This window comes from Hypomesus nipponensis, chromosome 23 (genome assembly GCF_054491055.1).
Source record: "Hypomesus nipponensis isolate SF chromosome 23, ASM5449105v1, whole genome shotgun sequence".
NCBI classification, from domain to species: domain Eukaryota; kingdom Metazoa; phylum Chordata; class Actinopteri; order Osmeriformes; family Osmeridae; genus Hypomesus; species Hypomesus nipponensis.
This window is the reverse complement of record NC_140383.1, coordinates 22,631,485-22,644,394: the sequence shown is the minus strand read 5'-3', so window position 1 is coordinate 22,644,394 and position 12,910 is coordinate 22,631,485. Positions and strand designations below refer to the sequence as shown.

The 12,910-nt window shown below is 54.4% G+C and overlaps 1 protein-coding gene and 2 non-coding genes across 9 annotated transcripts in view; all 3 read right to left on the bottom strand.

Annotated features, from left to right (window-relative positions):
* LOC146234939 (dedicator of cytokinesis protein 9) overlaps positions 1-12,910 on the bottom strand; it is an 84,400-nt gene that overhangs the window by 49,090 nt on the left and 22,400 nt on the right. For 3 of the 7 annotated variants that reach the window (XM_084689002.1, XM_084689007.1, XM_084689006.1), the window contains exon 1: positions 4,067-4,382. The exons of the other annotated variants lie outside the window; for them this stretch is intronic. In XM_084689002.1, the coding sequence (XP_084545128.1) occupies positions 4,067-4,180 (114 nt within the window). In that variant the 5' untranslated portion in view covers positions 4,181-4,382. Of the gene's footprint in view, positions 1-4,066; positions 4,383-12,910 lie in introns of those variants that run through there. 7 annotated transcript variants of the gene reach the window in all.
* trnap-agg (transfer RNA proline (anticodon AGG)) lies at positions 6,187-6,258 on the bottom strand. Its single transcript has one exon. It is a non-coding gene; the product is annotated as a tRNA-Pro (tRNA).
* trnap-agg (transfer RNA proline (anticodon AGG)) lies at positions 7,024-7,095 on the bottom strand. The gene has a single exon. It is a non-coding gene; the product is annotated as a tRNA-Pro (tRNA).

The window sequence follows — 12,910 nt, the reverse complement described above, 5'->3', positions numbered from 1 at the left end:
TGGCACCAACAACATTCATATTTGACCAGTCCTAGAATCAGAGGTGGCTTGGAAACGGGCTGATGTTGAACGCGTGGGTTCTGATGTGCCACAACACAACAGGCTGGAGCACAACATCTCACCTCCTTTGAGGAGTTAGGGTGATTGTAGATCGCTGATCTTCAGAGATCTGTGAAAGCCGTTTGTAACACTACTTTTGTAAAAGGCTATACAGATAAAACGTGATTTGACAGGGAAGAATCAGAGTGCACAGCGACCTTAAAGGCTAGAAGGAAGAAGAATACTTTATGCGTGACGCCAGATGAACGTGGTGCAAGGAGCCGTTTCTCCACGCCATGAAACTCTTCCTCTGCTTTCTCCCATCCTGTTGTCCTCTCCTTTCCGAGCGCATCCACGCTACAGCGCTCTCAAGCTCCCCTCTGGCACTCAGCAGAGCTGGCTGACAGAGTGACTCGCCCAGAGAGTGGGGGTGTGAAGGGACGGCCGTAGCCGGGTCTCCAGGGCTGGAGAGCTGTCCTACAGCTTGCACACCGCCTCCACATCTGCTCCTGATCAAGCACAGATGACCTCAGAGGAACGGCTCTGGAAACTGGACCAGTTTTTTTCTAGCGGAGCTAGCGCCTGTGCTAGTGACTCAGCAGCTAGCATTGCTAGCACCCGTGCTAAGACAAAGCAGCTAGTGGTGTTGACCGGGGAGGATTCTGTGCTTGAAGATTAAGGATGGCGTCTGGGACAGGGGACAGGGACCAGGGAGCCGCCCTGTCTGCTGCCAGCTTTATCACCATCGGGAGATGACAAGGGCTTATACACATTCACACAGAAACACACACAGTCTCGCAGCCTGCACCCTCTCTGCTTACATCTATTACATCTAAAAACACTTGAGGTCTCCTTTCTGTTATCTCTCTCTCTGTATGTCTTTCTCTCTCTGTCTCACACACACACACATTCTTTCATAAAGACAAAGGAAGGGATTATGGCAGACAGAGACAGATTCTACACACGGGCAGACAGACCAGGTGACTCAGGAAAGATGATTAAAGACTGCTTGAGATAACAGTCCGGACAAGACGATCAGTGTGTGTGTGTGTGTGTGTGGAATGTGTGTGTTTGCGTCCCGCTGGCATCTCCCGTATCTCCACATGTCCATGACGACAGAGGGGCGTCGCCGCTGTGCCCAGACGTCCCCTCACAGTGTCCCCCTGAACACCCCGCCGATCGACCCCACTTCCTCTTCCTCTTCCTGTCTGCAGCCATGTGTCACCCCCACTTCCTCTTCCTGTCTGCAGCCATGTGTCACCCCCACTTCCTCTTCCTGTCTGCCGCCATGTGTCACCCCCACTTCCCTCTTCCTGTCTGCAGCCATGTGTCACCCCCACTTCCTCTTCCTGTCTGCAGCCATGTGTCACCCCCACTTCCCTCTTCCTGTCTGCAGCCATGCGTCACCCCCACTTCCCTCTTCCTGTCTGCAGCCATGTGTCACCCCCACTTCCTCTTCCTGTCTGCAGCCATGCGTCACCTCCACTTCCTCTTCCTGTCTGCAGCCATGTGTCACCCCCACTTCCCTCTTCCTGTCTGCAGCCATGTGTCACCCCCACTTCCTCTTCCTGTCTGCAGCCATGTGTCACCCCCACTTCCTCTTCCTGTCTGCAGCCATGTGTCACTCCCACTTCCTCTTCCTATCTGCAGCCATGTGTCACCCCCACTTCCCTCTTCCTGTCTGCAGCCATGTGTCACCCCCACTTCCTCTTCCTGTCTGCAGCCATGTGTCACCCCCACTTCCCTCTTCCTGTCTGCAGCCATGCGTCACCTCCACTTCCTCTTCCTGTCTGCAGCCATGTGTCACCCCCACTTCCCTCTTCCTGTCTGCAGCCATGTGTCACCCCCACTTCCCTCTTCCTGTCTGCAGCCATGTGTCACCCCCACTTCCCTGTCTCCTGGAGGACTGCAGGAATGTCACACCTCACAGTGGGTGCAGCTCTGGCCCCAGGCAGCCTATCAGCTCCTCAGCCCTGGGGGGGGCTGGGGGGGGGGGTCTGCCTCCGTCGTCAACTTCCACACGACAACAATACCCCTTCTCTTTGGAGGACAACAAGGGAGGATTTAGAAGGACTTCGCCTCCCCCAGGAGCCCGTTGAGCCTAATTACGGGCTTTGCGTTTTTAATGGTCCACTCAATCAGTGTCCCCCCCCCTCCCCCCTCTGAGCACGCTCACCTATGAGGGCTGATCGGCTGCTCAGGACGTCGCTCATAATTGGTACTTAAAAAGCTTTCACCCAGTGATTATGACAGATGGTCTCCTTTGACAGCAATGACACACACACACACACACACACACACACACACACACACACACACACACACACACACAGATCAGCACTAACGCCTCCAACGTTATGCTTCCGTCAGTGTGTCGGTGACCACAATGCCAGCGCTGGACTTATAAAATGTCCATTCACCATTCAGCTGGAGCTCAGTCACTTCCCCTCAACCCACAGGTTAGCCCGCTGTGTCTGGCTCCATCCACTCCTCCAGCTCACCGGCGCCCCCTGTGTTTGGCCTGCGACACAGCAGAACGCACTGACCCCAGCAGTCAGCCACGACCAAACATGCGTTGACCACAATGACAAGTCAGGCTGACACTGCTCCTTAAACAGGACTGACCAGGGCAGAATATTGGACTGAGTGCAACAGTCCCCCGTGACAAATGAGTCATCATTTTCTTTTGGCCGCCCACCAACATCTGAGTAAATAGCTGTCCAAACAAACCCGAACCGTAAACGAGGAGAAATGAAAACACAATCTTCCGATACGGGGCCCAGCCCTCCACCAGCTGGGCCTCACCCCACCCCCCATATCCCTCTCCCCCCCACATCATCTCCCACTCTGCTGGGCCTTCCCACCCAGCCTCCCCCCCCCCCACCACCATCTCTGCTGCCATGTGCCCCTCTCCCTCCTCACACAATGGGACTCTGTGAGCTCGGTGCTGACAGATCTAGCCTAGGGAGCAGGCCACAGTCACAGACAAATCAAATCCAATCCAGATCTTATTTGTATAGCACTTTCTTTCTTTGGTTGACTTTACAAGCAATGGCAACGAGGCCTTCACAGATCAGCACCTGTAACCAACTTCAACCCTCAAGCGAAGACAGGGTGAAACTCCCCCGAACACCAACAGAGATTGTAAATTATATTCAGTGAGGGATGCCCTCCGCCAGAGATGGCCGGCAATGCCGCCTACCACAGACCATTTCCCTGTCGTTAAAGTTGACTTTTGAGCTGAATGAGGCTTTTACAAGAGAGGTGTACAGTCATTAACTCTGAAGAATGTTGGGCCCAGTTCAACACTCTGTCTGTTCCAGGTAGAGTAACACCAGGCAAGTTCAACGTACTCCTCAACGCTAACAAAGCAGTTTTGAAATGTGAGCCTTCACAGCACCATTGTCTGGTGCCACTGGGATCAGGAGAAGCCAGTGTGACTCGAGAGCAGCGTAGCAGCGCCGGGCACAGTTTGAGAGTCAAGGAGACACATCCACCAGCTTAACACGGACACACCACAACAAGGATCATTCAACCTGATCAAAAGCCAACCTACTACTGTGCACACGGATGAGGTAACAGAGAGAGAGAGAGAGAGAGAGAGAGAGAGAGAGAGAGAGAGAGAGAGAGAGAGAGAGAGAGAGACAGACAGACAGACAGACAGACAGACAGACAGACAGACAGACAGAGAGAGAGAGAGAGAGAGAGAGAGAGAGAGAGACAGACAGACAGACAGACAGACAGACAGACAGACAGACAGACAGAGAGAGAGAGAGAGAGAGAGACAGACAGAGAGAGAGAGAGAGAGAGAGAGAGAGAGAGAGAGAGACAGACAGACAGACAGACAGACAGACAGACAGACAGAGAGAGAGAGAGAGAGACAGACAGACAGACAGACAGACAGAGAGAGAGAGAGAGAGAGAGAGAGAAAGAGAGAGAGAGAGAGAAAGAGACAGAGAGAAAGAGACAGAGAGCGAGAGACCGTACGGTGAAGTGGTTTCCCAGTCAGACCCCTCTGGGAACTTACCGCCACCTGTGGCGTAGCCTCCCCTTCCGTCTCGGCGCCCGTCAAGCTCCTGTACTGCTGAGGGGACTCGATGACCAGCTCCTTCTTAGGAGCCTTGCCGGCCCTGCCTTGCATGGTCAACAGCTGTGGCCAGAAGCCTCCTCACTACTGCAAATCCCAAAGAGAGGTCCACAGCCAGTATGTCCCATGGAGGAAAGCCTTGTGTCACGGAGCTCCCTGCTCTGTCTCTGTCTCTGTTTCTCTCTCTCACACACACACACACACACACACACACGCTTAGAGACTCCCTCGTCTGACTGTTCTGCCTCTCAGCCCTGCTCTCACACCAGGCCTGGAAGCTGGCCCCTCCCACTCTCAGCTGTACTGCCTCTCAGCCCTGCTCTCACACCAGGCCTGGAAGCTGGCCCCTCCCACTCTCAGCTGTACTGCCTCTCAGCCCTGCTCTCACACCAGGCCTGGAAGCTGGCCCCTCCCACTCTCAGCTGTACTGCCTCTCAGCCCTGCTCTCACACCAGGCCTGGAAGCTGGCCCCTCCCACTCTCAGCTGTACTGCCTGGGGGAGTAACACACACACACACACACACACACACCTCTTGCAGTCATTTGACGCCCCCCACTCACACTATCCACCTGCACAGTAATGACAACGGCCCGACAAAGGACGACAAAAGAGGAACATTCCACAAGTCTGCTGGGCCCACATGGGCCGGCCTCACAGGAGACAAGTAAATAGAGCTGGCTCCTATTTCAGTACGGAGGGAAAGAAAGAGAGAGGGGATGAGAGAGAGTTAGTGAGAAAGAGAGTGATAGAGAGACAGCGAGAGTGAGAGAGAGAATAATTGTTCTCCTCCATAAACGCGTAGCATGATCATTTATTCGATAAATTCAGCAAGACATCTGGAGAATATCAGGAGATTTTGCTACACAAGACGAGACAGTGAGGTGATTTAGCTGTGATTTTCCACATGTCAACATCACAGTTAAGCTGCCAGCCCAGACCCATCAGATGTCGTCTGGAGTTACCGACACAGAAACATCTTTCTACAAATCCTGACCCACATACTCTGCACTGCCCCCCCAAAAACGATCATTTAACGATTTTCTTACAGTATAGTTATTATGATGTGATATGCACTAGCACTATGCACAATCAGTACTACAATTATTCTAACTGTCTATAGGTTTGCTTTGGGCTGTGTGTTACCGAACTAACAGGATGGATTTTTCCTTTCTTACAGTATAGTCATTAAGATTTCAAATGTACCTGCATGTGAATGACTAATATTAACACTACGATGTTTATGCAAGGGACTCTTCTACATGTGTCTGCACGGTTGCTGTGGAATGAGAGTGTTCCCGAATCCCACAGGCTCCAGACTGCCACAGAGCCTCCAGGGTTCCCCAGCCCCTCCAGGGTTCCCCAGCCCCTCCAGGGTTCCCCAGCCCCTCCAGGGTCCCCCAGCCCCCGGTTGTTGATCCATCTGCCAGAGGGGCATTCCTGCGCACCGTCGCCCCACCGCGGCCACCCCTGTGTGGGCCGGACCCTCCGGACCCCTCCCCGAGCCTCAGAAGGGAGGATGTTGTCTTTTCACGCCTGTGTCAGAGTTGAACGTTGTCGGGGGAGGGGGGGCAATACAGCTGTTCCCCTGTCCCAATGTCACCTGCCCCCACCATGCCCCCCACCACCGCCCTCCCAACCTGCACAGTCATGTGCACCCCCCCCCCCCCCACCCCGATCCCTCATCTTCCAACCCCCACCATAGTGCCTCTTACACACAGACAAAAGGCACTCACTATAACCTAATGTCACCCCCTCCACACACACACTGTGTGAGGGGTGTCACACACACACACACACACACACACACACACCACCCACATACTGTTGCCCCAGGCTCTCTCTACCATGCGCCAGCCACCTCCAGCCTCTTAATTTAAATTTTTAAATGTAGTCATTTAGCAGACGCTCTTATCTAGAGTGACTTACAGTAAGTACAGGGACATTCCCCCCGAGGCAAGTATGGTGAAGTGCCTCGCCCAAGGACACAACATCATTTCACTGCAGTGATAGACTACTACTGTCTAATTTTAATTATACCACAAATCCAGAGTCAAAATTTGGGCTCGTCCAGGATTTGAACCCGGGACCTCTCGCACCCTAAGCGAGAATCATACCCCTAGACCAACGAGCCGCCCATTCTAGGCACTGGGAAAAGAGAGTCCTGGAGAGCAAGGGGCCCCTTGCAGGCTAGACACCAGGGAACACGAGCTGTCTTCACACACTGGCCCCTCCGCTATCGCCTCACTCACACCGACAACTAACAAGTGACTGACAAGTCTGGGTGCGTTTTCAGCTTGACTCATTTTATTAAAGCCCCAATCAGCTGACAGGGGAGACCTCTGAACTCCTCCCCGATTGGCCGCCCGGCTCATCACGTGACAGCTCCCCGACGCTCCTCGGGCATGTCCGTCGCCTCAGGGCTCGCTCACGTCCGGAGCGCTGATCTTATCTTGCGTCAGAGAGGAGTCGTTGGGATGTTGACTCTGAGAGTGCGCGCTTGCGTAAGAGCAGAGCTCCGCCCACACGACCCGACCGCAGGTCTATGGGCCGTTTCATGGGACGGCCTTTGAAACACCCACTTGTTTACTGTTGACTGCGTCACACTCGTAAGGGAGCCAGCAGGATTTAGTACGTGGCTAATTACCGGGCGGAGGATTTGGGACTCAACCAACCAAACCACAGATTTCAACAACACAACAGAGACTTGAAAGAGTTTACTGTACATTTAGACTACAGTACTTTCCGGATACTGTACATTCAGGCTGTTTTACATCTTACCTCAGCAGGCCAGACGCTCTTATCCAGAGTGACTTACGATAAGTACAGGGACATTTCACTACAGTGATAGACTACTACTGTCTAGTTTTATTATACCCCAAATCCAGAGTCAAAATATGGGCTCGTCCGGGATTTGAACCCGGGACCTCTCGCACCCTAAGCGAGAATCATACCCCTAGACCAACGAGCCACCCACTCTGAGCACTGGGAGAAGAGAGTGCTGGAGAGCGAGGGGCCCCTTGCAGGCTAGACACCAGGGAACACGAGCTGTCTTCCCGAGGGCAGACAGACAGTTCTCTGGACCTGTTAGTCATCAGTCTTCCTGCCTGTGAGGAACACACTGCCCTCCACGTCTCAGCGGCAGCTATGGATGTATTCTTGAGTTCCTGCTCATTCACTAGCTCACCATTAAGAAAACAACAACACAAACGCCACATGCTAACAGCTCAGCCCTACTCCAGCCCCAGCCCAGCCCCAACCCAAGCTCCAGCCCCAACCCCAGCTCCAGCCCAGCTCCAGCCCCAGCCCCAGCCCCAGCCCCAGCTCCAGCCCAGCCCCAGCCCCAGCCCCAGCCCCAGCCCCAGCCCCAGCCCCAGCCCCAGCCCCAGCCCCAGCCCCAGCCCCAGCCCCAGCCCCAGCTCCAGCCCAGCTCCAGCTCCAGCCTGGGACGTCTCTCTCTGCAGCCCTGACAGACAGCAGGCTGGCTGGGACATCAAAGAGTCCTCTCTGCATTGCAGCTCGGCCCTCCTCCTCCCTCAGGACTGTCAACTCAGACACAAGAAGACTAACAGGGAAGCGTGGATCTTTCCGGTGCCTGTCGTTTACTTCTGCTGTTTATAGTTTTAACCATAGCGTACAGCTTTAACGGGCCACAATGAATGTAGACTACTCCCTGTGGTTTTGTGTTTGAATAAGAAATCACACCAATCTAAGTCACTATTGATGCCTTGATGGAGGATTGTACGTCCTTGGTTTGGACTCTGGGGTGGGGTGGGGGGGTGGGGGGTGTGTGAAGGAGATGGTATCCTCTGCTACGTCAACATGGGGCTCGTTAATGAGAATTCATATAAGGAGACAGAGGTCTGTCGTAGCTGCCATCATGATTCATCATTACGGCTCCTCTCCCCCCCCCCCCTTCCTCTCTCTCTCATATCCAGACCTCCCTCGCTTCCTCCTCTCTCCACCTCCGCATCCATTCTGGACTTTTTATTGAGTTTCGTTTGGCATCATCACTAAATCTCCTTTCAATTCAGAAGAAGCGAGGCTTGTTTGGACGGCACGAGCTCAGCATGACTCGAAATCGGACGCGTCACCGCGTGGCGCACCGGAGAACAGCTGTGAGTGTGCATGTAGCGACGGCAGTGCTGACGCCGTGACTCAGTACAGTGAGCAACGAGGACCCCACTGGCAGGGTCTCTCCTCTGCCTCAGCCACAGCCAGGTCTCTGAGAGGGCAGGGGTGGTGGATAGCCAGGCCCAGGCTGGTTACACACAGCCTGGGTGCCCAGACCAGAGCAGGCCGAGGTAGACCAGGGTAGACTATGAAGGACAGGAACTGTGGTCAGAGCTGGACTGGAGGTTACATAACTTGATGCAATCACTGGGCCTTCCCAGTGGGAGCTGGGGAAAACAAGGGTGGGTGTTGCCTGGAATGGAACAAAAACACACAGCCCCTCCCTCTATCCAGCCTTCCGTCCCTCCCTCTCTCTCTCCCAACACTTTGATGCTGGGGGGTGCGGGGCACCAGTGTGTTAGGTGACAGTGTTCACTCCCACTGGAGTGATGGTGGGCGCAGGCCAGGTCTACACCCTCTGCTAACATCCCAGCAGAATGAACACACGCCGACAAGAGATTCGGCTCACACTGTACAGCTGTGCTGGGAAGCCAAACACGCCACCCTCCCCCCAGCACGCCCATTCCCTCTCGCTCTTCTTCTCTCTCTCCCACTCCCTCTCATTCTCTCTCTCCCACTCTATCTCCTTCTCTCTCTCTTTCCCTCCCTCCCTCCTTCTCTCTCCCTCCCCCTCCCCCTCTACAGGGCTTATTCACAGAAAACATTACACAACTCTATTGGGTGGATGCTGCTGGACTGCGTGCCGTCAAGTGTCTAACAGCTGTAGGTCCAGGGGTCCAGGAGTGTCCCTGGCGTGTGTGGGAGAGTGGGTCCACCCTGCCGCAGCCAGAGCCAGGCTCCATGCCAGGGTTAGGGCCAGGGCCAGGGGGCTGGAGACAGGAGTCTGCTGTACCAGCCTAGCGGGTCAGGGGGCCACGGAAAACCTCTCAGTGCTGTCAGACAGCCTGGAGGGCTGGACCAATCCCAGGACAGCCAAGACGCCACAGGGTAGGAAACTATCGCTAGCGGGGGATAACAATGGGGAAGCAGGCGCGCGGCTCAGCTGTGCTAAGGGCCAGTGGGCTAAAGAGTTGGTGGTGGTGGTGGGGGGGAGGGGGGAGAGGGACAGAGAGCAACACATTGTTCTCATGTGGATGTTCTCGTTCTGGTCGACGCCCAGCTTGCGTGTGAGACGGTGGACCGGTCTGACAGTCGGGGTGGGAGCTGCAGTCTCCATAGGACCACAGCAACAGGAGAAGTTGTCCCTCTATGAGCTAAAGAGCTTCATGTTTATCACAGTTAAAAACCAGGGCTGACTGGACAGAGAGGAGAGGCAGGGAGCCAAAAGGGGGCCAATGAAATTCCCTATCAAACACACTAATAACAAATACAATCAAACACATCACAATCAAGTCGAGGCGTGTTGTGAAATAGTGTGCAGTGTAACAGCATGTATATACTTGAAGTGTAAATACACCCTCTTGAAACAAGATCAGATAGATCTTTAGTGAGGACTAGGAAGGAGCCTGTGCAGCCACATTTGGTGAGGTAATCACACACACACACACACACACACAGTGAACAAAGTAACACCAAGACTAACTGGCCCTGATGCTACACAGGCGAAGTTTGGTATTGCTAAGAATACACACCCTCACACATGGAACCAATGGGCAGATCCTAACTGAATCATTAGGCATGACTTGAGCTCTGACCACACTGCTGGACTATGTTAGGAGAAGCCCTCCACCATTCGATAAAGCACCTTTTATCTCGGACCAATTTGACGTCATCCCTCCCGCTTTCTTTCCTTCTCTTTTCAAAGCAACAACATTCCATTGATAAGACCGGCAGCTTGCAGAGTTGCCCGCTTGTTGCAGAATAGCTAAGATTGGACAGAGGATGAAACCGATGATATGCATATAACACATTATCTGCATGTAATAGAATGCTATAAGCATGGGGCGAGTATGTAACCGGACCCGCCTGATGGCGAGTTACACAAATCCATCTGGGAAGTCGTCCATGGAAAGAGGGCAGGCACTTTCAAAAAATACTCGGCAGGTGATTGGATGAACCCTCTCTCCATCACTGTCTATCAAGGGCTGGCCTCAACCACGCCCCTAGCTCGCAGTAGTTCCTCATGGGACGCTGTTTGGTCGTACCCACTGTGGTTTGGGCACAAACAAATAACTTGGAGCTTGGTAAGATGGATTCTGGCCTGATGGTGTTTGTCAGCTGTCTCGCAGGTGTAGCGCTTGGCTGCAGATCTAGACGGCGCCTGTTTGAAGTTTGAAACCCCCCAGGTACGTCGCGTTGGACTCAAGAGTCAGCTCAACATACACATTGTTACGTGCAGATCCGTACAGAGGCTCTACTGTAACCCCCCATCCACTCCCCCCACACCCATCCCCCCCCGCCCGTGAGGGGCGTGAGATGCGAGCCGCAGAGAGAGGAAGGAAAAGGGTGCGCTGGTGTAATCAGAGTAAGCGAAATAACAGAGCAGTTAAACCCCCTAACAAACAGCCCCCCCCCCCACAGACCTGTCTCCCACTGCCAAACCTATGTGTCTGTGTTGCTGCACAGTGTGTGTTGCTGCGGCCCACCCAAATGAACCGTTTCAACTTGCCACACATGGAGAGATTATGAGTCATATTCATGGCTATCAGGAATCACAATCCCTAAAGATCGTAATCTTTCCCATATTTAGGTTCAGGGGCTCAAACCAGATCAGATGACGACAAAGTGGAAAAATAACAGTCAGCAAAGCCTCGAGCCGTACCAATCTCCTTTAACACCCGTTACCTGTCACGGTCACCTGAACGGAGTTCTGCCTGCATGCTGTTCCAGAAGCATCTTACCTCCAGTCCTATCTGCTACAGGGAGGGGGCAATGTTGGAGTTCACCTGCTCAAGTATTGATTACTGCCACCAGCCAAGCGCTGAGAGGGAATTAAATCAGTCAAGTCTGTTGATCAGAGCATCTCTGAGTCGTGATAGGCCAGACCGCCCTTGACCTACTTCCCCACACACACACATGCGCGCGCACACACACACCCCCCAGCCCCTCACCCCCACCGACCAGACTGTCAGTCTGCTCACATCACTGCAAACCAGATGCCTGTCAAAGCCAGCTGCAGAAATTTGGCATCCCGCACACACACACACACACACACACACACACACACACACACACAGGCAGTTCATGCACACACACACAGACGCACACCAAGAACAAGACAAGCTGGTACGGAGCAGGAAGAGTTCTGCCAGCGTAGCAGTCTAGCGCTGAAGAGAAGCTAGTGATCTGTGCCAGACACAGACCGCCCCCCCCCCCCCCCCCCCTGCTCCCCCCTCCTGCCCCCACCCCGCGGGGAGCTTAACTCTCCCCAGCACATGGCTGCTTGGTGGGGGAGGAGAGATCTCTTCCACCCCAGCTTTCACTGTCCTCCACGGATGCGGCGCATGCACCTCACATAATAACCCCCCCCCCCCCCGCCCCCCGCAGCTTATGCAGCTCAACTCAGCCTCCTGGGTGAGGATGCAGTCTACTACGGCTGTTGGCGTCCCAGTGAACGGAGGGATAAGTGCACCATTAAAACTCAATCTGGAAACACACGGGGCATATTAAACACGAGTGATTTTCCCCCCCCTCATACCTCGTGACTCGTGGTAAACCCGGTTCTATGCTGTCTACGGATTCTGAATCGGGGTTCGAAACGCAGCCCGTTCTGTTCACGTGGGTTTGGCTGTTTTGAGGACGTTTCCTTCCTCGCTCCCAGGTGGGAGGGTTCAGACGGTCCGCGAGCAGAGTTCCGTCTCCGCTTGCTGCTGACGGGCAAAAGCACCTGGCAGCAGCCGTCAACGTATCCATACTGTAGTGCAGCGAAGTTTACAGAGAAGATCTGCCCCTGTGACACACCTGCCACACTGTAAACAACATGACAAGAATACCCCTCACAAACACACACACTTACGCCTCCTCCCCCCCCCCACACACACACACACACACATACCACACACACCTTCAGTATAGCCGGCACTGGCCACCACCTGGACTCTCTCCTGCTGTGTGCCGGCTCTTGCTCCAAGTCGCCCGCCGGCTCGGTCTCGCTCTTGCAGACGTAGCTGCAGTTCCTCTCCAGCACCGTGCGGAGCCCGTCCAACACCACCACGCTAGTGCTGCACCCCATCACATCACACCACGACCACACCGGCATCGCTCAGGACATAGCCGTCACCCACTTGTCCTCATCCAGCCCCCATGGTCCAATCCTGAATCCCCGAGACCCACTTCCACCCCAGGACCGGAGGCCAGGGAAGGTGGCTGTGGCTGGGCTGAGGGGGAAGGGAGAGGAGCCTTGGGATGGAGGGGCCAAGAGGCCAGATATCCAGCCGGTCTAGAGGCTCTGGGTGTGAGCCACAACAGAGTAGTCCCGTCTTGTGGTAGCAGGACTGCTTCAGTCAGCAGGCGAGCGAAAGATAGAGCTGGAGGGAGGGATGGATGGGGGGGGAGGGATGAGGGATGCTGCGGTTTCAGCCAATGCTGAGCCCCGACACAATAGCGGCTTCTATCTGCTGATGCCGTCTCTCTCTCTCTCTCTCTCCCACGTTCTCTCTTTCTCTCTCTACCACTTTCTCTCTCTCCCCCCCACTTTCTCCCTTTCTGTCTCT